This window comes from Panthera pardus, unplaced genomic scaffold, assembly GCF_024362965.1.
Source record: "Panthera pardus isolate Hobbes unplaced genomic scaffold, ASM2436296v1 HiC_scaffold_20, whole genome shotgun sequence".
NCBI lineage: Eukaryota > Metazoa > Chordata > Mammalia > Carnivora > Felidae > Panthera > Panthera pardus.
Genome location: NW_026526766.1, coordinates 90,118,638 through 90,144,721, shown reverse-complemented (window position 1 = coordinate 90,144,721; position 26,084 = coordinate 90,118,638). Strand labels below are relative to the sequence as shown.

The following is a 26,084-nucleotide window of genomic DNA, read 5'->3' as shown; positions in this document are numbered from 1 at the left end:
TCTCCGCCCAGACCTGGACCCCGATGCCCCCACCACTCTGACACGGCCTGGCCATTCAGGGATGCGATTTCCTGAATGACAGGCAGGCACGACTATGCTTCCCCTCCCCCCGCCCCCCACAAACAGGGGCGAGAAGCGCCACATCCCAGGGCCAGTCCAGGGCCGGTCAAAGGCACTGGGGTCCAACGGGTTTCTCCTACTGTGTCAGGAGGCTCCTGAGAGCAGACCCAGCAGGTACAAGCACGTAGGGAAAGTTGTGTGTATGCTAATGTGGTGGAGAGACACGTTGTTGCGTTCTTGAGTTTCCATTGGCCAAGAGCAGGGACAGTCACCAGTAGAGGCCACAGGGCTGCCAGGGTCGCTCCCCTCAGTCTTGGACGAAGAAGCCCCTCTTCACACCTGAGAGCCCTCCACCAAGCCAGAAGCCCAGGGTAGCCAAGGTGGCCACAGGCCGGCCCGAGTGCCCCCTGCTCCTTGAGGGGGGGACACAGGTTTTCCCCCTGTCCAGCTCAGCCGCGTGGGGCCCAGGCTTCAGTCTTCAATCTGTGACTAGAGAGGGAAAGAGTGACTGGCTGGTCCCCGTGTGCTGCTGTCCCCAGTCCCACCAGGCAGAGCCATCCAGGACTCCAGAATCCGCTCTCCTGTGAGCCCTCACCACCTCCCCACAGAGAAAAGAATGGGTGAGGGGTGGGGAGGCTCCCCAATATCGCCTCACGCACTAGCTTTGGAGTTCCTGGATTTGAGTCTTTGATGACCTGGGGCACGTGTCCCCCTCCCGGTGCCCACCTCGTGCGGCCATGGTGAGGTCAGGCTGCTTAAGCACTTGGGCACTTGGCACGATGCCCGGGCCCAGACGCCCAGATGTGGGAATGGCCCTGACCTCTGCCTCCCGCCCCCCTCTCCCCCCTGTCCCCAACCAGCTCTGCCAGAGCCACCCAGGGCCCAGTCCTCTTACACCCTCTTCCTTCTGACCTTCCAGTGTGATGCTTTCTTCCCCTCGACTTGCATCCAGCTGGAAGCAGAGCCGGTTTCCAACCCCGGGCCAGTTCCCCAGACCCCGGCTACAACCCAGGGGTCACTGCCCATGCCCCAGAGGGCTTGGCGTGGCTGGACTCCACCGGTCCGGGGGGAGGGGGACACTGTCTGCAGAGCCCAGCTCCTCTCTCAGCTGCGGCCACCTGGGAACCAGCGGCCCAGGGCAGAGGGACCCGCACCTGAAGCCCGGTCCTGGCTCTGACATTTCACTTCTTCAAGCCCGTGTCCTCCTCTCTCGAGCGAGGGTGGCCCTCCAGACTTCCTGGGCCTTCAGGACCGAGGGAGACCATGGGGAAAGGCGGTGGGCCCAGAGCCTGGGGCTACCACATAACTGAGAGCCCTGCATTCTGCAGTGGGGACCAAGAGAGCAAAGGAAGACACCAGACAGAGAGGGATGAGGCTTTATTCAGGAAGAGGTCTGGAGGGGAGTGGGCCGCCGGGGTCTCACCCTACGGCTTCTTGGGGCCGAAGACATTAGAAGACAATGACTGCAGGCATTTGAACCCCTTCAGAGTCCCCGGAGGGGGGCGCGGGGGCGGCATCGGAGTCCCCGGATGGTGGAGCGGGGGCGGCATCCGAGTCCCCGGAGGGGGGCGCGGGGGCGGCATCCGAGTCGCCCGAGGGGGGCGCGGGGGCGGCATCGGAGTCCCCGGAAGGGGGCGCGGGGGCGGCATCCGAGTCCCCGGAGGGGGGCGCGGGGGCGGCATCCGAGTCGCCCGAGGGGGGCGCGGGGGCGGCATCCGAGTCCCCGGAGGGGGGTGCCGGGGGGGCCCCGTCTCCGGTCATCGTGGGCAGCGCCTGGTAAGTCAGGGTCCAGTAGCGCAGGTAATTCGTCCTCAGGTGCTGCTTCATGGAGCCGCCATCCATCTTCCTGTTGATCTCCAGGTAGTTGTCACTTTCCACAGTGTAGGGATCCCAGTGCGTGGGCACAGCTGAGTGGCCCATGTTGGGGTTCCTGCAGGGAGGAGAAAGGCTGGGTTGGGGGGCTGGGGGCTCACAGGAGTCTGGAGACCTGTGTCCCTAGCCCACCTGGGCCCCGGCTTGCCTGGCAGTCCTCTACCCTCCGCACCGACCCCACCATCAGGGTATATACGTCACTACGTCCTGGGCACTGGCTGGGCGTGAGCCCCAAGAGGCACAGGTCTCGCGGCCTAGCAGTACCTCTATCCACACATACGACAGAGGCACCGAGGCTCGGGGAGGTTAAGTGAGGGCACAGGAACCCAGGCCTGCAGGCCAAGGGGGCAGGAGGCCCTGGGCTCAGCCTCGACCCCGCCTTCCTTACCCGCTTCTGGCAAAGTTGGTCCAGTAGGCGATCATGGCCTTGGAGACGGTCCTGTCTTGGGACCGGTAGCCCAGGGGCGTGGCAAAGGGCTTCCCAAAGACGTACTGGATGTCATCGGCGTGGTCAGCCCCCACCCACTTGGGGTAGGTGGGCATCCGAGAGGGGTGCGAAAACAGGTAGGTGTAGGTTTTGGCGCTCCTGAGGAAGGGAGGGGAGACCGGCCGAGTTGCAAGGGGCTCACCCAGAGCGTCAGCCCAGAGATGAGGCCTGGGGGCAGGGGGGCTGGGGCAGCAGGGAAGGATCTGGGGAATCCCCCCAAGATTCATGAAGAATCCTGACACCTGGGGAAGGGAAAGCCGGGGGCCAAACCCGTGGATCCGTGGGTTCTACGATTTTGGTTGTATTTATAATTCACCTCCACGAAACAAACTGAGGCATCTTCCTGTAATTCGCTATCAAGAAAGATTTCTTTTTTCTCTGCAGGTGAACTTGTATCTTGATGTAACTGGACAAGGTGTATGCCCTTGGATGTTTTCCTTTTTTGCCTTGACTGCCAGGAAGCTCGGAACTACATTTATCGCTTAGTTGCTGCAAAGCTTTGGTTCTAGATTCTAGGTATAATATTATCTTCTTACTTTTGAAGCCTTCCTCACTTATTTTTTATTTTCATTGGCTATTATTCTACGGAGGTTTTTTGTTTTTTTTTTTAATGCGGCCACAGTCTTAAGTTACTTTGAAAGTTGGTAAAGCTGAAGCCCATAACAGAGATCCTCACCGCCCCGTGTTCTTTCCTTCTCCACAGCACGAGGGAGGCAGGGGAGACTCAAAGAACTTTTTAGCAGGAAGGACTGTGGGGTGAGGGAGGGCACGCAGCACTGGGCTGGGCAGAGGATCGTGGGAGGGTTTGGTAAAGCTCCCCGAGGCTGGGAGGCGAGGAGGGGCTCTCTCAGTTCTTGTCGGGTCCGGGCAAAGAGGTGGTGCGGGCATGGCCTTCCCAGGCCTCACAGACACCCGTGAGCCACCCAGCAGAGAGGCCTCAGGGCGAAGGTGCGTGATCCCAGGTGGCCCTCCCCCAGGGAGCCTCCCTGCCCAGGTCCTCACTTGGCATTGGCTCTGTGCTGGGCCAGGGCAATCTTGGTGGGCACCAGGAAGAGGATGTCCGTCTCGAAGTCCACTACGGTCTTCTTCCTGGTCTCCTGGGACGCGTCGAGGGCCCAGGGCTCGGTGTAGATGTCAAAGGTGGTGTTGGCTCCCCTGAGCCCCTTGGTGATGGTGAGCCCGCTGACCAGCTTGTAGAAATCCTCCCTGCGGGGACCATAGCAGCACTGGACCCGCCACCCGGTGCCGGTGGGAGGGTATCTGTGCCCCCACGGACTGTCCCCCCCGCCCCACCCCCACTACTGGGCTCAGTGCCGATCTCTGCTGATGCCTCCCTCGGCGGCCCCTGGGCACTGCCCCCCGGGGGCCCCACACCCACTGCTTACTCGGTGACCTCCTGTTTCTGTTTGTTGATGGCTGGCATGTCGATGCTGGCAAAGACGTGGCCGTCCATGTTGTTGGTACCTGCTAGGTAGTCGATGTCGGCCGTGTTGACGTATAGGTTGACGGGGTCATCGGGGAGGAAGTCACCGTCGACGACGGGGAGAAAGCCCAGGTAATGCAACATGGGATCTGGGGGGGGAGAGGCAGGATCACACAACTCCGGTACCCACAGGCCCCTCCCCTCTGTGGCAGAGTCAGCTCCATCCCATCGAGGCTGCGGTGTAGACCCCTGCTCCCTCTGATCTACACCAGGCTCCCTCGGGTCCAGCGCCACCGGCATTTAGGGCCGGGTCGTTCTACGTCACGGGGAGGCGGGGCGGCCAGCGCCCTTCGGGACGTTTAACAGCATCCCTGACCCCAAGCCACGGGATACCAGCGTGACAACCAAAACTGTCTCCGAGACTCTGCCGCACGTGCCCTGGGGCCACAACACCCAGAGGGAGAACCGCTGACCTAGAGGCCAAGGCTGTCCTCCCACCAGCCTCACTTCTCACTGGGCCTAAATCAGGAAGGGGGAGGATCTGGAATTGAGGGGACCGATGGACAAAGAGGCACCCCTCTCCGGCTGGGTCCCGGTGTGCCCGCCAGAAACGGTGCCAGGTCCGCATGGTCCCCCAGATCCTGAACTGGCCCCGAAGGGACTGGAGAGCCGGCTCGGGGCAGGTGGCGGCCCCGGCCTTCAGGAGGCCCAGCCTCGCCTGTTTTCCCTCCAGTTCGTGCCGGAGGAAACAGCTGGTTTGCATTTGGGGCCACGTGTTTGCTTGGCTTTCGGGTTTGCTCAGCACTTACGGTTTTATTTCACGTCCGGCAAAGGTGCAAAATGAGGGGGCCTCTTAGCATCAAAGGATGCGCGAGAGCGAATGCCAGCCCCCTGGGCTGGGGGGCCCCCCGGCACTCCGGCGACGCTGTGCCGCGGGGGTTCACTGAGCGTTGAATGAGGGGGCGGGGGGAAGGAACCAGTCGTCGCGTACAGAGGCGCTCGGTCTTAGGTCCGTGCATCCCCCTAAAACCGTGTGCACCGTGGGGGCTGGGACCCAAATGCTCATCAGCTTCTCAAAGGGGTCAGGACCCAGGAGGATACGAAGAAATCGTGGCCGTCTCCTCCCACAGCCGGGGCCACCCAGCCTGCAGGGGTGGCTGCAAGCTGCCTAGGGATGCCAGCAATCTGGTGACAGGGCCACGCCTCGGACCTGGTAGTTTGCTCTCTTCTCCAGGAGCATCGCCCTCCCCCGCCCGGCAGCCCCCACTCACACTCCATGCCTGCCAGGGGCATCTTATAGGCCAGCGTCAGGGCGCGGGGGTCGGTGACCTTCAGACACCTGGCCATCCTGGCGGTGTCGTCCAACGGGCAGCCCACCTTCTCGGCGATCTGGGGGGGGGAGGGGGGGCAGGCAGGCAGGTGAGGCCAGTGCTCCAGGCAGAGGAGGACGGAGTCAGGACGGAGTGGGAAGGAGGGAGGCCCCTTCCCCGCCTACCACGGCCCCTCTTTACCCTTTTGGCCCAGAAGAGGGGGTTCTTCTGGATGGCCCAGGGGCATAGTGCCACTCCACTCTGGCTGATGGCTCGCCGGATGAGGCCCTTGTTGTAAGGAGAGAGGGTCTGCAACACACAGAGGCCCTGTCACTGAGGCCTCGCCCCCCCTGCCCGGCCCGGGCTCAGCCAGGGACGCCCCACGCGTCAGTCCCGGCCCTCTCCTCCCTGCCCCCAGAGGCTCCCTCTCACACCGTGGGGGGCGGGTCCCCCCTCCAGGCGTCTCCCGGACCTGCAGAGAAACGCTAGCACCTCCGGCTGACTCTCCAAAGATGGTGATGTTGTCGGGGTCCCCCCCGAAGGCTGCGATGTTCCTTTTCACCCAGGCGATGGCCATGTGCTGATCCCGGAGGCCATAATTACCTGGGGGCAGGGTGGGGGGTGGGCCTTCATCGGGGACCCTTGGCCGGGGCTGGGGGTGCCAGGGCCTGGCCCGCACGAGGTGTACAATCCACGTGGGTGGGACGAGAGCGGCCTCGGCAGCGGAGACCCTGGCTGAGCCCCAGGATGTTGAACGGTCCCCCCGGGAGCTGGTCGGGTCAGGTGCTGGGGCAGATGTGGGGCTCAGGCTGGGGGAGGGCCGGCCTGCTCACTTCTCTCTCCCCCTGCCACGACCCCCCGTGTCTGTCTGTCTATCCTGCAGCTTCTGTGTCGCCACCTCGACGTCCTCTCTTCTGTCTCTTTCACTGGCCTCCGTGTCCCTGGCTCCTCTGGGCCTCTCCGGGTCCCATCCTGCCTGTCTGTCTCTCTGTCCGGCAGTCTCTTTTCTTTCACTGCAGCTGCCGAGGGGCTCCCGCATCTCACGGCCCGTTTCCAGCCCCCTGGCTCTGCAAATCGGATTTCCCGGGGGACTGTCAGGAGTTGCTCGAGCACGAGGGGCGTCGAGGGGCAGCCCCACGGGGCTCAGAGCTCACGGGGTCAGGCGCGCTTCCTTCCCCTCCCCGTGCCCAAGACGTGTAGCAGACCTGGCAGGTTGGCGTCCCCAGTGCTGAGGAAGCCCAGGGGGCCGACGCGGTAGTTGAAGGTGACCACGATGACGTTGCCCCGAGTGGCGATCTCCTCCCCGTCGTACAGGTAGTTGCTGAGGAAGTTGGCCCCGTGGCCGGCCCCCATGAGGAAGGCGCCTCCGTAGATCCAGATCATGACGGGCAGGTTCCTGGAGACTAAGGCGGAGCAGAGCGGGCCCAGTGACCCCGCATGCCCCCCTCCGTCCCCTCCGCGCCCTGTGCTGCTCTCGGGGGCCTCCTGCAGGGTTCGGGGAGGGCGAGCCCACCTTCCTTCTTGCCCTGGGGGACCCAGATGTTGAGGTAGAGGCAGTCCTCCGCCCCGTAGGTGTTGTCCTGGGTGATGGTGGCCTGCAGACAACGCTTCTTGAAGTCCTTGGCCTTCAGGGTCCCTGTGGGCGGCCAGCGGGGCCCGCGTGAGGACGGCAGCCGCCCCCACCGGCACCCCCGACGCGGGGCCTCGCCGGCACCTGCCCGCTCCCACCTTGCCAGCCGGGGTGCCGCTCCGGGTTCTCCAGGGGCCTGGGGACGGCGGCGAAGGGGATGCCTCTGAAGACGTCCACATAGTTGCCAAAGAGGCTGAGCTTCTTGTTGACGCCTTCCACGAAGCCTCCTTCCGTGTACACGGCGCCCAGCTGGGGGTGAAGGCCGAGGCTCAGGTGGGCTCGGGCCGCTCTCCCTCCCGAACGGGGGTGGGGGCCACCTGAGCCGCCCCAGGGTGTCCGGAGGCTCCCGGGAGACAGCTTCGGGGAGGGGCCCGTCCGCACCCGAGACCGAGGCCCCTGCCGCCTGCCCTCGTTCCCCGAGGGGGTCCCGCTCCCTGGATCCGGGAGGAAGCTGCTTCACCCAGTGTGTTCCCACCCTGGGAAGCCTTCCGAGTAGGCTAGGAGAGGCGGGTTTGGATCCCGGCTCCGGCCACCTGGCTGTGACCATGAGCCTCCGTTTCCCCATCTCTAAGATTAGACAGCAGCACGGCCCCCCTTGTGCCCCCCCCCCCCCAGTGTCCAGCTGGCCCGGAGTCTGTGGCCCCGTGCCGAGTTCTCACTGCTGGGAAAGACCTCTGCCCCCCGGGCCATCGGAACTACTGCTGTGTCCCCAGCCCTGGCACCGAGCCTGCCCCCGCGCGGCCAATGCATCCAATCCTCGCTAGGGGGGGTCCTGGGGGCTGGCGTTCATCTCCCCGTTGTCCCAGGAGGAAACGGAGACTTTCCTGCTGGAAGTCACCCTCAGGGAAACAGCTGTCCAACCTCAAAGCCAGGCCCTCATCCCCTCCTAGGGCCGCCTCCCCATCCGTCTGGTGGCAGGTCTCCGCTTCCTGGCTCTCACCTGCACTAGGTTCCCGGTGGGCGAGGGCGGGGCAGCCCTGCACGCCCAGGTGGGGACCCAGCACCTTGTGAGGTCTAGGCTAACAGGGGAGTGGGGAGGCGGGAGCTGCATTCAGAGGCCGGAGTTCCCGCCAGGTGCCGAGGGTGGGGCAAGGGACCCAGAGGCAGGTGCAGGTCTGCTCCCAGCCCTGTCTCTCCATCTCAGGATAAGCAGCCTTGTTTCAGGCCTCTAGGCATTTGTCCTGGCCGGCTTCGGGCTACTGGGGCACCGAGGTGGGCCAGGTCAGTGCCTGGGGACTGGGAAGTCACCTCTCAGAACGGAGATTGGCCTGAGGCTCCCGGGTGAGGGGTGAGGGCCAGGGCCCCTTGCCGTGGTGGCAAGGTGGGAGGGTGGTGCTGGCTGCTGGAGCGCTGAGGGGCAGTCCCGGTCCTTTCTGCCCTCAGACAAGCCCCTGCCCGCCCCCCCCCCCCACCACTGCCCAAAAAGACAGCAGCATCCCCTCGGGGCAGCACCTGAACTCACTCTAGGTCCCGAGGCAGCGGGGACGGAAGGGCAGGATAGGGGTGAAAATGACACGGGGGCTGCATGTCTGTGAGGTTTCGTCCTGAAGCACTTTCCCCGCCTCATTCCTCAGGCTGCAGCAGGGCAGTTACGGAGGGCAGCCCTCCCGCGCACCCCCTACCCGCCCCCTCAAGGAGATCTCCGGACTTTCCCAACTTCCTCTTGGGAGATGGAGGTTATGTTGGGAACCATACTCCGAGTGGGGTTCCAGGTTTCTGCTCAGCCACTGGTGGCTGTGTGACATTGAACAAATAGCTCACCTGCTCTGGGCCCATCTCCCCTTCTATAAAAAGGGGACAGCGACCTCTCTGGAGAGGAAGGAGCCAGACGGACGCTGTGGGTCAGGTTCCCAGACTCAGGAAACAAAAATTCAGGGCTCCCAGTTACGTTTAAATTGCACGTAGATGGATTTTTTTTTTTTTTTTTTTTTTGGAGTACAAGTATATCTCAAATATTGTACAGGACATACTCCTACAATAAACTCTCCATGTTTTATATAAGACTCAAATTTGGCAGCTCTTCCTGCCCAGGGGTCCCGTCCCCATGCTTTAATAAAAGCCCCTTTTTGCACCAAAAAAACTCAAATTTAATCTGGCATCCTGGATTTTATCTGGCAGCGTGAGCAAAGCACCAAGTGCCCAGGAAATGCTGTCTTGAGAGTTGAGGTCTCTTTCTCAGGCTGGCTCTTTCTGCCGCGGACTCTGCCCGTCTGCCTTCCCTCCACCGTGCCCTGTGCCCAGCTTCCAGATCTGGCTTAGTGAGGACTGAGCGGCCCCTGCCCCCTCTGCCGGCCTCTCGCTTACCTTGGCCGCACTCGCTGCTGCTAGGCAGCAGGCGAGGCCCAAGACGACCAGCTCCAGGCGCCCCATGGTGTGTGCCCGCCTCTGCGTGGCCCTGGTTTGGGCCCTCGCGTATTTATGGGGCTGGAGCCAGCCTCCGAGTCGCCAGCTTCCCAGCAGAGGGCCCCTCTCCCTCCTCCTACCTCCGGCCCTCCCTCCAGGCTGGCCACACTCCATGTAGCAGTACCTGGGGCTGAGACAGCTGTTGTTTCCAGCCAGCCTCAGGCCGGGCCAAGGTCACACAGTAGGGGACACGCACACGGGTGCAAGGACAGTCTGTCTTTCCCAGGGCTGGCTGCTCCGAATGCCCTGGTGCCCACAGCGCACCTGTGCAGGCCACTGCCTACCTGGGAGCAGACGCAGGTGGTACTGGGTAGACGGCCGCAAGGCCTTCGGCTTGGCCGGGGGCCCACTGCCCTGCATTATGGCTCATTTCTTCGCAAGGGCTTGGTTTCACCCTCGGAGAAATGGGCATGCTTGGTCTCCACGGCCCGCCTGCCCCCCAGCCCCAGCTCAACAGGAGGAGTTTGTAGGGGACCGGGCATGGGACTTCTGGGACACAGGTGGGTGTGGCTGACTCTTGTCACCAAAGGCCCACTGGGGGGTGGGGACCCGGAGCAATGTAGGTGATCCTGCCCTTGGGGTGGGGGAGACCCCACATTCAGCACAAGTCCTGGGACGGGAAGACCAGAGGCTCAGGTGGCCCACGGGAAGCGGGAAGCGGGGCTCCAGCCCAGCCTTGAGGGCTTCCCTAAGGAAAAGGAAACGCTGGACTTTCTGGCCCCAGAAATGGGCCAGGCAAAGACCCTGGAGCAAAGCCAAGCAGAGACAGAGACCAACCGACAGACAAGGGAAGGGACGGAGTCAGAGAGCCGGGGAGGGGGAGAAAACAGAGCAGAGGTAGGTGGCAATAGAAAAAACAGCCACTACCGTTTCCTGTGACCGTGTAGGACTTCGGTAGTCAGAGAAGGTTACTAAGTGGGAAGGCCACCATGGACAAGGCCTGAAGACTGTGCCTCTGAGTTTGGCCGCCTGCGGAGTCACCTCTCACGGAGGATGTTCAGGTTCCGCTGCACAACCACCTCCAGCGACGGGGGCCCATGCAGGAGCCAGGGGACAGCCAGAGCCCTGTCAGGCCAACGGCCCCTCAGACCGGGCCCCAGCGGGCCCTGTGCCGCCCGGGAGCCGGTGCTTCTGACACAGGCCACGGCCCCCCTGACATCATGCCTGCTGCTGTCACCAAGCCTGCCTGTCCACCAGATCCAAACCTTTTGGGACGCAGAGTGGACGACAGGCTGGAGAGGGGTGGGGAGAGGTGGGGGTGGGCACCTGCAGGTGGGAGGAGTCAGGACACGGGGAAGGGGCTGTGCGGGCCAGGCCGGGACTAGTGTGGCTTCGGCTGGGCAGCATGAGGACACGGGTGCAAAGGGCTCGGGTGCTGCCCCAGGACAAGGAAACGTATTTGTTAACTTGTGCCTTTCGTCCGGCTATTCCGAGAACGTGTTCCACAGGCAATTATTCTGAAGGGGGGGGGGGAGGGGGCCCCTCCTGGTCCCCAGCAGCAGGGAGCGGGGCCCTCCGGGGCAGTCCGCCTGGCCAGCTTCTCCTCCAGAAGGCAGGTTCCCAGGACTGGCCACTTTAGGCCAACTGTGAGCCACTGGGGCTCGTGATCTGTCATCCGAGGGGGCTGCCCAGGAGCCTGGTCAGCAGACCGAGGCTTACCGGAGGCACCTGACTTTAGAGTCAAAGTGACTTAGGGACTTGTCACACCAGGTGGCCCGGTCTGCAGGCTGATGGAGGGGGCGACTGGGCGCATCCCCGCAGCACGGTGGCCCAGCTGCCCCATGGCACGGGTGGGAGTGCTCCCCAGGGAGGGCAGCCTCAGCCCCACCAGGAACGCGCACCCCCTCTGGCTACACAGCAGGGAGCTCAGAGGCAACAGGGTCGGTTTCCCCATGAGCCTCTCAAGAACACGCCCGTGAGGAGCAGTAAGGGATCGGCTCGAGGCTGCGGGACCGTCTGCGGCCTGACGCGTACGTACTTGAGCCGCGTTCACCCGACCTCCAGAGGAAACTCCGCTGTGGCTCCGAGCCGCCCCCCCTGCCCTCTACTGAGACACCAAGACTCCTTGGGAAAGTGTATTTGATCGGGACGATTCCAGCTGGGCCCCAGGCGGATGGGATCCAAACGCAAGGGCCGTCTTCGCCCGTCTGTGACCGCGGAACAGCTTCCTCACACCAGGACTGCCATCGGTCATAACCTCCAAGGCAAGAGCAGCGTCTTCAGGCCACATCGTCTCCACCGCCAGCTGTTCTCGGCCATAGAGAGGTGGTGGCCATCGGCTCAGCCCATTGGACACTGGGCTGGCTCACGGCTGCACAGAACCAGGTCACAACCTCTGGAGGTGTCCCCAGGCACCCCGGGCCAGAGGGCATCCCGGAGCAGCAGGTGTCTGGGGCAGGTGGGCAGGACCAGGGTCAATGGCACCCAGTGCCGGGGTCCCAGCTTTCCTCTGAGGGGTCTCCTAGGGCCGTTCTGGTTGCTGTGGGCCGTACTGGGGAGCCACGGCCTGTCCTGGCACCGTTACCAGTCTCGTCTGATCAAGGAGGCCCAGCCGTGGCTGTAGGTCTACGTCACACGTAGTCCAGAATCTCGGTCTCCATCTCGTTCTCGCTGCCGTCGGATGGCTTGAAGTCCTCCTCCTCCTCCTCCTCGTCCTCGTCTTCCCCAGACTCGTACGTCAGCTGTTCTTTCCCGCCATCAGCCTTGGTCGGGCTGGAGAAGAGAGCTGGGGCCGGGAGACAAGGCCGTGTGTGTCCCAGCACAGGCTTCCCCGGTGTCCCCCAGCCCAGCTACTGGCGGTCCCGGCCTCCAGACCAGCAATCGGGCTCCTGGAGGCCTACTGACACTTATGGGCGGCTGGGCTCAAGCCCTGGGGAAGCCGCTCTGGGGGGGGGCGCGGGGGGCTGGGGGACCGGCACTCTGCAGTTTTACAAGCGCTTCAGGGGAGTATGAGGCCAAGGGCTTTGAAAACCACTCACCCCCGGAGGAGGCTAGGTGGCTTCACGGGTCCAAGGGACCCCGAGAATGCACAGGACATTTTGTGTGAGTGCTTTTCTCTGGGGAGAAGGTCCGCGGCCTCGGGAGGATTCTCCGAGAGGCCGTGTCCCAAACGGGGCCGAGACCCCTGCTCCCATCAGCTCCGTGGAGCACAGATGGTCTGGGAGGAAGCCGTGCTCACTCTCCCCCGCCCCTCATCACACCTGCAGACCAGGAGCGCCCACTCCTCTTCCTCACACCCCCCCACACCCACTGCCCCTGCTCTCCGAGTGCAAGAAGACAGGCCGAACGTGCCCACACGTGGCTGGAAGAGGGCGGGTGGCGTCAGGGCGCAAAGCGGTGGCTCCGATGGCAGCACCAGCCCTGCTCCAGCCCGGTCCCCCGGGCCCGTCTCCTGCCTTAGCCCCCAGGCTGAGCACCGTGACGCCCACCCGTGGAGACCTGGAGGGCAGGCCGGGGGACCGGCTCCTGGCGGGGGGTGGGACGATTCCACGCGGGTGCAATTTCTTGGGGGATGGGTCCGCTAGGGAGACTTGCTCTGTCCCCAGGGCGGGGCGTCCCTTTGCCCCGATCGGCTCTCACCAGGCCTCTTGGAGCGGATGGTCTGCCGGATCATGAGGGACATGGTGTCCCTCAGGTTGTCGCTGGTCTTGGGGAGGCACCAGCCATCTCGCTCCGTGCAGCAGTTCTCGGCCCCGTCGTTGCGGTGAATGATTCTCTGTAACCTGGGGGTCAGGACGTGGCGTCTCGGGTGGGCTTTCTGCCCACAGGTACCGTAAGGGTTTGGCAGAGGTGGGGCCGTGCCTGGAAAAACAGCACTCGGACGGCCGCGCGGGGGCGCGAGTACAGGACCGAACACCCACGGGACGCTGGACACTCCCAGCCAAGGTCCTTAACCGGCGTGGCCCCCGACCCCAAGATGCGCACAAAGCGGGATGCGGCCGCGCACACTCTCCTGTGAGAACCCCCGGCCCTCGCCAGATTTCAGGCCGTGTCTAACGTGCTCCCGTCTCTTCCCATCCCAGCTCCCCCCACCCCTTCTTTAAACACCGTAAGAACTGGGTGAAAGGTTCCTGGGATTCTGGTCCGCTGGGGAGGATCAGGCACCGGGTCCTAGACCTCCACGGGGGCAGAGGAGGGAAAGGCCCAAGACTCAACCACAAGACACATCGGCGCCCAGCCCGGCACCGCAGCTCAGAGGCGCAGCCCAGGAGGACCCTGGAAATGGTCCCCGGCGGCCGCCAGGCTGACGCGGGAGCCCCGTGGTGCCCACCGCCCCGGGCGGGGCTTCCCGCCGAGACGGGCCGCGCGGAACAGCTTCGGGACACCTTGGTCCCGAGCCCCGCCCTCCTCACCCTGGCGTCTCAGGGCCCCTTCACGTACGTACTCTTCCACATTCAGGTCACATAACTGGTAGAACATCTGGCGATAGGGCGGCAGGGCCCCCTCGCGGAAGACGTAGACCGAGTCCTGGGGAGAGGACAGGGCGGGAAGGTGGGTCGGAGCTCTCCCCGGCCAGTCCACACCCGGCGGGCCTGGCTCTTCCCCTGGACTCAGGCGGCGCAGACAGGCCAGAGGCCGGTAGTAGGCGCGCAGAGGCTCCGACTCCCCAGGAGGGGTCCCCCGGCCTCCGCGACCATGAACCGCCTGCGTGGCCGGCCGCGGTACGGTGTGGGCTGTCGCGCCAGCTTCGCGGGCCCTCGCGGTGCGCCCTCATTCCTCACTGCCTCCTACCCACCGGTCCTGTTCTGCTGCCCTGCACACTGCCCGCCCTCTCCCCCTCTGCTGCACGTGCCCCTGGCACGTGTCCCCTACGAGACAGCTGAGCCGAGGCTGGGGGTGCGACTCACAGCAGCCCGAGTGGGCGGGAGGCCCACGGAATCCCACGTCCGGTGAGCCAAGGACCCCGTAAGCCCACGAGCCCCCCGTAGCGGGGCCAGGTGGTCTGGCGTGGCCCCGCGTGCGTGTGGGCACCCGCCCCACCGGGCCGGTGCAGGTGGCGGCCACGGGCTCACAAAGGGCAGCCACACACAGCTGCCGGTGTTGCGCTCCCCGCGGACACCGGCCACTGCCTCTTTGCCCAGATGGTCAAGGCCCCCGGGGCAGGGCGGCTCACACCCTGAGCTCTCACTGTGCTCCCCAAGGCCATCCTGGAAGCTGGGAGCTGTGCAGAAGCACCAAGTGGGAAGAGCTGCCTCGGTCAAAGCCCCTCCTGGTGGCCTCGACCCGGGAGATGAGAGTATGTGCGTGTGTGTGCGCGTGTGGCCTGCACGAGGGGGGTGCCTCCTCTCCACGGTCCACTGCACCCCCAACCGGGCAGGCGGATGCTCTCCTTTGGGGCTCAGGGGCACCCACCTTGAGCTTGTACTTGTTAGAGGTCGATTTCCGCGTGCCACCTGTCCCCGACGGGCCCAGGCCCTGCTTCAGGTCATGCATGGTGACGAGCTGGCTGGCTGCAAGGGGACAGCAACAATACTTTGGAATCCAGGAGGACGTTTCTCCCCACCCCTCCCGGAGCGCTGGCCCCTTGGGAAGCCCCACCGTACCCCACCCCACCCCAGCATGCTGATGCCCACCTCCCTCAGCGTCTCCGTGAGGGCAAATCAGCCTGATCCACAGGGTGAGCCGGGGCACTTACGCATCTTTTTGACAGTGATGGGGAGGCTGTAGTTGTAGGTGCTGCGCTTGGCCTTGACAGGCATATCACTCGGGGCGTAACCTGCGGACGAGGAAGGGCGTGTCGGGTGCATGCGGGTGCAGGGCCCTCCTGGCCATCAGAAGTGGCTTTGCGCTAGTCGCGCACCAGGGTTCGCTGGGGCCGGCTCCTGAGAAGGGGACTCCAGGCCCCCAGGCCCCAGCGGCCACCCTTACGGCACCGACCACACGGGACTTCGTGCTGGCGCTCTGCGTGCGCTGCCTCACTGCAGGACTGGGGACCAGGCGGTATTGGGTGCCCGGCCCCCACCGCAGGAACCATAACAGGTGGAGGGACCGAGTGCACGAAGAACGAGTTTAGCGGCTCGAAGGCCAATGGTGGAGCTGGGACCCAGGCTGGGATCCCCATCTCTCTGCTATTCTGCAGAGATCTCACCCAGGAGGAAAAGACTTTTATCTTCGCCATAGGGATACATTCCCATTACAGAAGAGAATGCTGTAGAAAAAAAGACATTGAGAGAGAGAAAGAAAACCAAGGTGTCAGTAATTTTTACCGTATTTCATTCCACAACGGATTCGGAAGTCAAGGACTTGATAAATTTTGGCATCTGGGTTTTTTCGGGGATCATACCCGTATCGGATCCACAGGCTTCTCCAGGGGCCTGTTATCTGGGGACAAAAGGCGGGAGTGTGGGGTGGGGCCAAGGCTGGTCCCTGGCTCCCTCAGAGATGTAGGCCTGGGGGGACATGAGTTGGGGACACAGCTCTGGAACTCCACCCCGGCTCTGCCGGGTGCAGCTCTGTCACCTTGGGCAGGCCACTTGGTCTTCCTGTTCGAGAGGACAGGAGCCCCCTTTTCCATTGTTTCTGTGAGGATTAAATGAGATGATGACCCGGGAGCCTTCACCACGGTGCCTGGCACATACTAAGTGCCCAATAAATGTTACTGCCATCCTAATGGACAGGATATACTGTTCCCAAACAGTACTCCTGAAGCCCTTATGTCTAGAAAGCCTATGCTAAGAGACAGACAGCCACTCTCTGAAGTCTGGGGTCCAAGCACAGGAGGGATGAGCCTTCTTCGTGCCCCATCTGTCATCGCTGTTATGGTCACATCTCAGGCTTGCCTCCCAGTGCTCCATGTGGGGACCCTCGGCAGGTAGGACGCCTTCCTCCGGCACCTTTGGCAACCTCAGTAATGACACCTCATCTCCGTGCCCTCCTGGACCGAGTCCAAGGTGGGTCTGCCCCACCCCCACCCCACTCTGCCCGGGTAGAATGAGCCAAGGCTGGGGGCCCTGTGGTTAGGGAGCCTGGTCTCTGCAGCCCAACAGGCTGGGGTCCCAGGGGCTGTGTCACGTGCTGGCTACAGGACCCTGGCACATCGAGGCACCTCTCTGAGCCTTGGCTCTGCCTCAGAGGAAGAAGGGAATCCTGTTGCCACCCCCAGGGAAGAACAAAGGATGTAACAGGTACACAGCATTTAACCCAGCGCCTGGTCCTTAGAAGGTTCTCGATGTGAGATCGTTTAAAAGCATACAATCCCTTTATTCAGAAGTTAGGCGATTACTCTCTAATCCTAAGATCGCCGAGGGACGGCTAGCATTGCTGAGGAGGCTGTAGGGGACCTGCCTGGGGCTGTAACAGGCCTCCCAGGGGCACCAGGACAGAGCCGCCAGCTTTGCCATGGCTCTGGGAGGTCACAGCAGAGATCAGGGCAATCCTGGCGGGACCCAAGGCGCCAGGCTGGGCAGACACTCACCATGTAATAGGCCACGAAGGGCAGCAGAACCTTGAGCTTGTCAGGGTGGACGCTGATGTTGGCCTTGACAGCGTTACGTGACCAGATGGGACGGATTTCAAACAGCTGGGGGGGGGGGGGGGGGTCAAGGCAGAGACCGAGATGAACACCAGCAGCCTCCTGCCCCCCCGCCCCCAACCGGCTCTGCCTCTCCGGACTGGCCCAGCCCCCAGCAGACCCTTTGGGGGAGGAGCTGGCAGAGAGCGGCTGCTGACAAGCACACGGCAGCCTCTGGGCCCGGCCGCACCCACTCACTGTCCCTGCCTTCACAGGTGGAGCCCTGCACACCCAGCACAAGTCAGGTGTGGCTGCAGGACCTCCGGACTTCCGTGTCCAGAAATGACCACGAAAGACACAGTCTCTGTCCTCATGCAGCTCACAGGGCAGTGGGGGAGGCAGATGAACAAAGAAGCCAGGGCAGGGCCAAGAGGGGGACACGCCAGCGTTCTGGGACCCCAAGCAGCTCCAGCCTAGAGGGTGGAGCCTGAGCTGGGCTATCGTAAAGGCCGAAGCGGACGGCCGGGCCCAAGAGAGGACCGCAGGAGGCCAGTGTGGCCGGTGCGTGGCAGGGCCAGGGCTGGAAGCGCCCTACGCCAGGCTGCAGATTGGACTGTGTCCAGAGAACACGGAAGGGCCTCGGACAGTGGTCCCCCAGGTACCGCCTCCAGCGACCAGTGACCGCTAGAAAGGTGTCCACACAGTCTCTTTAAGAAAAAAACCCCAAGGGAACAGTCCGCTTCAGCAAGGGAAGAGGTGAGCCTCGGCCAGCAGCAACGTGGTCTCACTGAGAACCTGCCGTCTGTGCCTGTAGAGGCAGGAGTGAGAGGCCCCGCGGCTCTCCCAGGACCTGCCAGCCAGGGGACGGGCAGAAGGCCACTCGGTCCCCTCCAGCTGCTGGGGATGAAGCACAGGAGGGGCTCCATGTGGTTTCTTGCTCGAACGATGAACAAAAGCTTCCCAAACCCGGGCTCCACTGTGAAGTCACAAGCGGACGATGTACCGATTGCTTAGCGCCCCCAAGGAACCGGCTTGTGCCGGCATGGCTTTGACGTGTGACACCTGGAGGTGAAAAGCTCCCACGTGCCGACGAACCGGTTTGAAAAAGTCAGCACGGCCGAAGGCAAAATGATGAGGGACGGGGCGGGGGGGGGGGGGGGGGGGGGGCCCACCGGGTTCCCGGGGGGTGGTCCATGCAGAGGCCGCCCCGAGCTCACCTTCCTCAGCTCCTCCTCCACCTTCCGGTCCACCGGGTTGGTAGAGATCCGCCTCCACGTCTGCACTGCAGCCTCCAGGGGCCGCACGGGCACCTCGTCCTCCTCAAAGTTGACGAAGATGGCATTGTGGGGGCGCCGGGCCCTGCTCAGGCCGATCAGGTTCTCGCCTGAGACGGGCGGGTTGTTGTAGCCTTCCCTGGGGCAGAGAGAGCTGGCGTGGGCCCGAGTGCCGAGGAGACCCCAGGCACGGGCCTGACCGGACCAGGCAGGGAGCCCCCCGGGCTGTGACGCCAGCCGCCTGCCCGTCAGGCGGAGCAGTGAGGTCAGGAAAAGGCGCGGCCACTCGGGACACGGCTGACCAGCTGTCAGGCAACAGCCACGCTTTTATGATTCGTTTAACCCCAAAACAATTCCACGAGGAAGGAACCAATTTCCTACGAGGTAACCGACAGCAGCCAGAAAGCCGCCTGGAGTCAGAGCTCGTGCGGACAGAGCCGGGACTCCCACCCGGGGAGGCTGGCCAGGGGCCCGGTGACGCCTGTCCTGCCTCCCTCCGAAAGAGCACGTTCGGCCCAGAAGCATCTCTGCGACAGGCAGGTGCAGGGAAGACGGACGTTACCGAACTACCATCATACAGCACAGAGGCTGGAAGTGAGTGAGCATTCTAACGCCACGTCTGCTCAGGTCTCTCGTTGGGCACCAGGCCCGGCTGTCGCTGAGGGGGGAGGTCGCGAATGTCAAGCCTAGGCGAAAGCAGGGAGAACAGCCTCCAGAAGCCCCACAATCCATCACGAGCTCCAACAGTGACTGCCATCGCATCTGTACCTCACCCCAAACCCCGAGATTCTTCCGAAATACATTTTAAAGTGTGCCTGGACATCATAGGTTTTCATTCAGGTGACTGCTCCCTTTTAAATTTGTTTCCATTTTACCTTAATTTTCTACACGACTACAAGGTGTACTCGTGTACAAGTGTACAAAAAACAAGGTGATTTTTCACACTGGAAAACACAATCACAAAGACGGGAGCAAGTCTGTGCCTTTTTTTGTAACATGACTCCATTAGGAACCATCCTGAACAGGTACAACATTACCCGCTTTTCAAAGCTACCCCTCGAGACCCTGACCACTCCCAAGAGGGAAGGCACGGGTGGCGGCTCACTCCAGCCCTGGCAGCCCACCACCAGAGCACAGCAAGGAGCGGCTGCCCGCCGGGGCCCGTCGGCACAGGGAAAGGACTCCCTGCTAACTTCCTCAAGGACGAGGGACCCCCGTCAGGCCAGCCTTCCTCTGCCCGTCGTCCTGTAGGAAGCCGGACCTCCCTGGACCCACAGAGGGGCCAGCAGGGCAGAAAGATCGATGGGGGCCCTGGGAAGAAAGGCAGGTTCTTTCCATTTGCTGGAAAATCGATAAACCACATGGCGGCCAGCCTTCCTCCCTTATCACCCCGTCAGAAGCTTCAGAGCAGCTGCCTACTGGCCCTAGGGGACAGAGGGTGACTCAGCCACTGCCAGCCAGGGCCAGCAGTGCAGAGGGCCTATCTTCTTCTTCTGTGTATTTTGTCCGTCTCTGACTCTGAGAGTAAAATGCTTGGGGGATAAAAATAATCAGAACGTTTCAGAAATATGCACATGGTCTCTCCCCTAAAACTCCCGTGCCGAGGACAGCCGACTAGAACCCACACACGGAAAACTCCATCATCCCATGTGGAGGGTTGCGGGCCGGGAGGGCGCGGCTGACCCTTTCCGCTTCCAGGTGTCTGTCACGTTTTGCCCATCTAACCACCACTTGCTCCTGCGGTCAGGAGGGAGTGGGGGCTACAGATCCAACAGGCCCGAGGGCCGCGAAGAGGCTGCCGCGTGGCCCGCTTCTGGCTGGGGAGACTGCGAGCGGGCCGGAAGGTGCTGGGGAACATGGAAGGCTCCTCGCTCTGGTGACAGAGCGGCAGGTTCAGCAGGGTCGTGTAAGAAAACAAGCCCTTCCCCGCAGGAGGCACGGAGGGTGCGTTCTCGAGGCCGCGCTGCCGGGCTGGGGCTTGAGCTCGGGCAAGCAGCAGACCGGTGCCAGCCGCTGAGGCTGCTGCCGCAGCCTGGCCTCCACTAGACAATTCTCACTACTTTGGGCTATGTCTGGAACTCTCCGTATTTTGTTAAAGGAAGAGAACATACCTTCTCCTTCGGACCAAATCTAGGCCCCTTACCATGGCCCACGAGACTCTCACCCCTACCACGCGCCCAGGCTCACTCTGCGACCACTCTGCATGTGCCAATCCTCTGTTCTAGAACGTTCTCCCTGGATCTTCACCTACCCAGCTGTGTCATCGCCCAGGTCTGTTTCAAATGTCAGCCCCTCTGGGGGCCCCCGGCCCTCAGCCCACTCACTGCCCCTTATGACCCACACCCCTTTGATCTCCTCTGAGACGTGCACCAGGCCACGGGCCCCTTGCTCACTCATCATCTGCTTGTGTTCCATCCAGCTCCCGGCCCCGCCCAGCACAGGACCTCCTATGTGCTGTGCTGTTCTCGGCTGACGCTGACGCAGGCTCCGAGGAGCGCCCCGGGCCACAACAGGCAGTCAGTGCTCGTTGATGGCAAGAGTTAGTGAGGAAAGAACATTCTCTCACCTTCTAGAGATAACTGCTCTGGGCCCAATCTTCCAGATCTTTCTAGATTTCTATGATCATACCACAGCTTACTTTCATGCTATAGAACGTGCTCCTACGCCTGCTTTCTTCACAGAGCGAGGTACCCTGGGCAAGTGCCACGTCAGTCCACGAGCCTGCTGTCTGAGGCCACGTGGTGCTCCCTGGCACAGAAGGGCTGTGATTCCATTAGCCACCTCCCTACGAATGGACTGGTCACTTGCTTATTCTACCGAACTCTGCCAGGCACTCACCCTTCTAAGTGTTTCATGCTTTTGGGGATGGGACTTCAAGGCTGAGGGTGACATCCTGATTCGCTCTCCATGGTGCGGGGAGTTCGGAGCGAGGCCTCCAGCTGGGGCACAGTCACCGGCTGCTCTGCGTCTCGAGGCACTGGAGCCACGGGCTTGAGCGAAGCCGGCAGTGTTGGCTGCCTGACTCGCGAGCGGCAGACGTGAGCCTCAGACCCAGGCCCTGTGACCGCAGGGCCCTTGCTCTGAACCCTGATGCCGTAGTGGGGGTGGGGGTGGGGGCGGGGCTTACCGGTGCTGTGTCTCCGGTCGGTAGAAATAGTCCACCGGGGTGTCCAGCCGAGAGAAGATGGGCGGGGGGATGTAGAGCGGCAGCTCCTGGTGGAAGAAACTCTCCTTCTCAGGCTTTAGCATGAGCACTTTGTCATACATAGACACGCACCTGCCGCCCGCCTCCGTGTGCACAGCCAAGTACTGGAAGTCGGACATTCCTGGAAAGAGAGGGGGCCAGACGGCGGGCACCCTTTTACCCCCTCCCAGGAACTGGCAGCTGCTATGCACCAACACCCACGTCTTCTCAGGAGGCGTCGAGGGAGCCGTGCGGTGGGCGTTGCCAGGCAACGCTGGCGGGAGCCGAAAGGACACCCTTCCGGAAACTTCTGTGCACTTGACTCCGCGCACCTGGGCTCACGCGGAGGGGCTGAGGGCTTATGTGGGACATGAGGCTACGGTCTGGGTCAATGCTTCCTGAAATGTAACGTGCACATGCCTCACGGGGGACCCTGCGGAAGGCTGCGGGATGCTGTACCTCCCACGAGCTCCCAGGTGGGGCGGTGCTGCTGTCTGGGACGCGCACTGAGTCGAGGGGTGCTGGCTCAAGTACACAGAAGATGAATCACGGAAGACCCTGCCCCAGGAAGGACGGCCCTCTTCGGTGACGACCACGTTCCACCAGAAAGACTGACGTTCAAAATGCCCAACGCAGGGGTCCCAGGCCCTGGTTTCGTTTCTTGCCACTTTCTACCCCCCTCTTCCTTCTCAATCTTTATTCTGGTCAGATTCTCTCCTAGAACTGCAGCTGCAACCACACGTTCCGAAGGCTCGGCTAGTAACCTGCCAAGTGCCTCCTGTGTGCGCGAACCAGCCCCTTCACGGCACCCCTGACCTGGACCCTCCACGAGGGCCTAAGGAACCAGGGCCCCACACTGTTCGGACGAGAGCCCGAGGCTGAGGGAAGCCAAGCTACCCACCCAAACAGACTTGCTGTTCCTTACTTGCCCTCCTCATCCCATCCCTTACTGCCTCCTCACTGGGGCTCCCTATGGGTAGCAAACTGGATTGAGGGCCCCACGGGACACACCCAATTGGCCAAGAGTTCAAAGGAACATGAGGTCCCAAGGGGCTGAGGTGATCTGGGAAGGCTTCAGACAAGAGGCAAGACCGGCAGGGGGTCAAGCCTTAGGGAAGTTTCCAAAACCCTGAGGGTCAAAAATTGGAGGCCTGCTAATCAGCTTTATTTGGCCCTACATAATGGCCTTAAAAATTAAAAGATTACTCATAGAATCGAGCTCTTCTTAAGAATGCAGAAGGTAGAACAGCAGTGAGCCCACAGTCCACGGCCTGCACTGTCCCGCTCCACTCATGCCCCACCCGATTCCTGAGCATATATGGCCCTCTTCACTGTGTGGATGAGCCACAGAGCACCTGCAGGAATGTGGGCACAGGTCCTGAAATAAGCCCATGCAGTAAGCTGCAGTTACCTTGAAATTTATAAATGGTGGAGATGATGCCAAGCATCTCTATGTCGAATGTGACCTCGGGGTGGGCCCCAGGACCCGGCACCGCCCTCTGTCGCTTCGTCTTCCTCCTGATCCGCAGCAGCAGGCTGCTGGTACTGAAGCGGTTGGCACATACCGGGTGGCAGTAAGGGTCCTTGGGCCGGAAGTACAGCTCCAGCCTCTTGGTGGGGTCTGCGTAGATCTGTGGCAAAGGCCAAGGAAGACAGTGAAGCAGTGACCGCCTAAGCAGCTGGCAGGGAGCTGCTCCTGTCTCAACAAAAGCCTGACGGTGACCCAGCTGACGAGGGAAGGGCCAGGAGGCTGATGTTTCGTTCTGAGCTTTTAGTTCTCAGAAGACCCATTTTTCAAATCCGGGTATCTGTTTTTTATGTAGGAGAGAAAATGAGGATCGTCTCTCCCTTCTGAGAGGCTGGAAAGTTGGAGATAATAACTACCAGTTAAGTGAAGCCATCACCTCTCAGATGCCTGTTTGGTGTGGGCAGTCATGCACCTCTCCCAGCAAGACTGCGGCGGGGGGGTGGGGGGGTGTCTTCTCATCCCTGAGTTTACCATGGAGGAACTGAGGTTGGCAGGGGGAGTGGCTTGTCTTGACCTTCCTACTCTAGGAACTACCTGCTCCAAAGGGTCCTGCTATTCAGACTTCCGTGCAAATGTTTCCAGGTCCAAAGGAAATGGAATCAACTAGGAACAAGTACAAGTATGGCTAAGTATCACTCCTCCTTTTGAAGTCTTGGTTCCTTCTCCTTAAAACGAGGCACTAACAGCACCCCCTCGCAGGACTGCTGTATGCAGACGTATGCAGCACACTCAGTCTGCTAAGTCATGGTAACCACTCGGCACGTGTCGCCCACACAGGGTAAGAGTAGTGTCAGCTGTGTGCGTATGAAAACACCAATGATGCTCACTGAGCCCAGATCATCTGCTCTCTAGTTTGCTGGCTCCCCAACACTAAGGACACAGCCTGGCCCTTAGGAGGTGCTCAGGAAACGTGGAGGGAAAGAAGGTTAAAAGGAGGCCCAACCCTCAGGAATCCCTTCTCGCCCAACACTGGCCTATGAGACCACGAGGCTGGGAATAACCCCAGACATGGATCTGGCAGAGGACGTGCACAAGAAGCACCGACAGAATGAACCAATGACCAGTGTCTTCTCAAAGGCTCTCACTGTAGTTGGGTACAAATATCCCTGAGGTTACTGACAGTAAGGATTCTGTGAGTACCACAGTAAAGCCAATAAATCAGGATCAAACAGCAAAACATGACTAACAGCCTCTATGGCATCCTGTGCTTAATGACAGGTTTTCAGTATTCATTAAGGAGGAGGAAGCAGCAGGTAAGAGTTCAGACTTCAGAGGGCAGACATGCATGAGTTCAAACCCCCACTGCACCACGCGGGTGTTTTTTGACCCAGCTTTTCTTACCTGGTAACTTTATCTGAAAAGTGGGAATAATGGTACCTAACTCCCTGGATTGTTGTGAAGATTCAGTCACGCATCTGACAAGTATTTTGGAGGAAGGCACTGTTATGGATGTTAGAACTATAAAAGTAAACAAGAGAGACCAAGTCCTGCTCTCATGCAGTCTACAGTCTCAGAGCCAAGCGACCAAGAAGGACAATAAACGCGTTAAAACACAATTTCAGACTGCAATTAACAGATTGAAGAGGCAGGTATGAACTGCTAAGGCCAGTTTAATTAGGGCAGAGAAGGACTCTCTACAGAAGAGACATGTCAATATTTGGTGCACGGAAAAGCACTTCCCCGGAGCCTTGCACAAGGCAAGAATTCATCCCAGCTCCCTTATTTTCCTGCAGACCTTGAACAAATTGCCTCGGTTTCCTTGTAAAATGCGGACAACGTCAGTGGCTACTGGGCAGGGTTCTAATTTGGATCGGATGTCAGTAAAGCACCTGGAACTGAGCCTGGTACCGAAGAAGTTGCTAGCCATTACTATCTTTAACCCTAACCACACACTTCATCCCCTGTCCCGTTGGCCAGCGGTCTTGATCCGCGGCGCTTGGGTCTTCTCTGTGAATGAGGACAGGGCAGCCCAGCACACCGCGGGGGCTGCAGCTGAGCTGCGCTCGGGCTGCGCCGCCGAGGCTGCGGCTCCCGGGAGGAGGGGACGGAAAGGACACCCCGCCCCTCTCGGGGTCTCCCGTCGCTCCCGCCACTCCAAGGCAAGTCTCCGCCCACTGGCCGCCCAGCGCCCTGCTCAAGCGCCGTTACCAAGGAAACCACACTTCCCTGGGCGGTCCCTCCAGCCGAGGTCCCGCGACTCCGCCCCCCCCCCCCCCCCCGCGCGATTCCCCCTCCCACCCCAGCTTCTCACCCGGGAGACGCCCTCCTCGCCGCCCAGAGTCGGCAGCATCTTGGACACGTCGCGCACCACGCCTGGGTACTCCACGCACACCATCCGTCGCTCGCGCCGCAGGTCCACGGGGACCGCGGTCCCTGGCCCCGCGTCCGCCGCCGCCATCCCTGCACGTCTGGTCCGGCTCGTCGCGGTCCGGCCCTCCACGCGTTCCTAGGGGCCTCACCGCAGTGGTTCCGCCAAAGAATTGTTCCGGGTTCCTTCGCTGCTCGCGTCTCTCTACATCCCTGGGCTTAGCGAGACTCGAGGCCTCTGGGAGCAAAGGCCCGAGGGGAGGCCCCAAGGTTTCGGGGTGATCGACCGTCTGGTCCTCAATTCTGTGTTTAAAATGATGAGAGTACCCCGAGGGGCGGGACAACGGTTCGCCGCTCCCAGCAACCCAAGAGGGCCTCGGACTGTAAGACACCGCCCAGTTCTCGCTTTTAGCCAATGAAGCGTCAGGGGGAAGCCAGCTTCCGCCCCTTCTACTAGCTCTTAGGTTTCACCCAATGAAGAGCCAGAACTGGGCCGGGTTCCCGCCCCTTCCTAGGGCTTCTTCCAATGACGGCTCAGGAGCGGGCCCGAGGCAGACTTCCGGCCCGCCTTCCGGCGACGGACAGTCCCTGCGCTGAGTAGATTTCCGGACTGGAGCCCGCGGAGGGGTTTTCGTGGGGTTCGGGGGGTTTTCGTGGGGTTCGGGGCCCCCTCCTGCCGGCTGCTCCGGGGAGGAGTCTCCGGCGGCGGGGGGAGGTGGACCTGGAAGTGCCAGCGTGAAGACATTGCGCTTTGAATGCTCTCCTCACGTCCACGCACAGAAAAACCCCGGAGCTCGGGTCGGAAAGCGGCGTGAAGTCCCTCGTTTCTTAGTTATTAAGCGCCTACCGTGTGCTGGGAACTACTCAGAACCTAACAGAGGAGCGGAGCGTGAAGTGAGCGGCCCTGTGGGAGACCCTGAAGCGAGGAGCATGGCCCATTCCAGGAAGTGACAGAGGACAAAACTGTAGGGAGCAGACTGGGGGACATTGAGGGAGGGGTCAGAGGTCGACATATGCCAGACACAGCCTAAAAGTGTGTGCGTCCAACCTGTCGGCTCTTTCTGAGTGCGATGTTGAAGCGTTGAAGGGTTTTATACCGGGAGTGGCTTGATCTGACTTGTGCATGTAAAAGACTCTAGCTGTGGTGTAGACAATG

General features: G+C 61.7%; 2 protein-coding genes across 3 annotated transcripts; both read right to left on the bottom strand.

Moving 5' to 3' along the window:
• Positions 1-1,422: 1,422 nt before the first annotated feature.
• CEL (carboxyl ester lipase) lies at positions 1,423-9,219 on the bottom strand. The gene is made up of 11 exons (XM_053908488.1): positions 9,087-9,219; positions 6,881-7,031; positions 6,666-6,788; positions 6,358-6,555; positions 5,625-5,755; positions 5,354-5,461; positions 5,114-5,231; positions 3,805-3,991; positions 3,422-3,625; positions 2,321-2,518; positions 1,423-1,990 (listed from the first exon to the last, which is right to left on the bottom strand). Exons 1-11 carry the CDS (start codon positions 9,150-9,152, stop codon positions 1,510-1,512), a joined length of 1,965 nt encoding a protein of 654 aa, XP_053764463.1. The 5' UTR covers positions 9,153-9,219; the 3' UTR covers positions 1,423-1,509.
• A 2,028-nt stretch (positions 9,220-11,247) lies between these two features.
• On the bottom strand, positions 11,248-25,302 carry GTF3C5 (general transcription factor IIIC subunit 5). 2 transcript variants are annotated; one of them, XM_019420673.2, is made up of 11 exons: positions 24,873-25,301; positions 22,505-22,724; positions 21,037-21,235; positions 17,853-18,048; positions 16,600-16,704; positions 15,392-15,506; positions 14,821-14,901; positions 14,538-14,635; positions 13,570-13,652; positions 12,765-12,907; positions 11,248-11,910 (listed from the first exon to the last, which is right to left on the bottom strand). In XM_019420673.2, the coding sequence occupies exons 1-11, from the start codon at positions 25,017-25,019 to the stop codon at positions 11,756-11,758; spliced, it is 1,542 nt and encodes a 513-aa protein (XP_019276218.2). In that variant the 5' UTR covers positions 25,020-25,301; the 3' UTR covers positions 11,248-11,755. The 2 variants fall into 2 exon arrangements, with proteins under 2 accessions (XP_019276218.2, XP_019276219.2); XM_019420674.2 differs by having other exon boundaries at positions 11,768-11,910; positions 13,566-13,652; positions 24,873-25,302.
• Positions 25,303-26,084: the final 782 nt, after the last annotated feature.

Coding starts and splice junctions, on each gene's coding strand:
- CEL (XM_053908488.1), bottom strand. CDS start 9,152: ATGGGGCGCCTGGAGCTGGTCGTCTTGGGCCTCGCCTGCTGCCTAGCA. Junction 5,462..5,624: donor GTGCTAGCGTTTCTCTGCAG/GTCCGGGAGACG, acceptor TGTGTGTTGCAG/ACCCTCTCTCCTTACAACAA. Junction 3,626..3,804: donor CAGAAACAGGAGGTCACCGA/GTAAGCAGTGGG, acceptor TGGTCCCCGCAG/GGAGGATTTCTACAAGCTGG.
- GTF3C5 (XM_019420673.2), bottom strand. CDS start 25,019: ATGGCGGCGGCGGACGCGGGGCCAGGGACCGCGGTCCCCGTGGACCTG. Junction 13,653..14,537: donor CTAACAAGTACAAGCTCAAG/GTGGGTGCCCCT, acceptor TCCTCTCCCCAG/GACTCGGTCTACGTCTTCCG. Junction 11,911..12,764: donor CATCCGCTCCAAGAGGCCTG/GTGAGAGCCGAT, acceptor TCCCGGCCCCAG/CTCTCTTCTCCAGCCCGACC.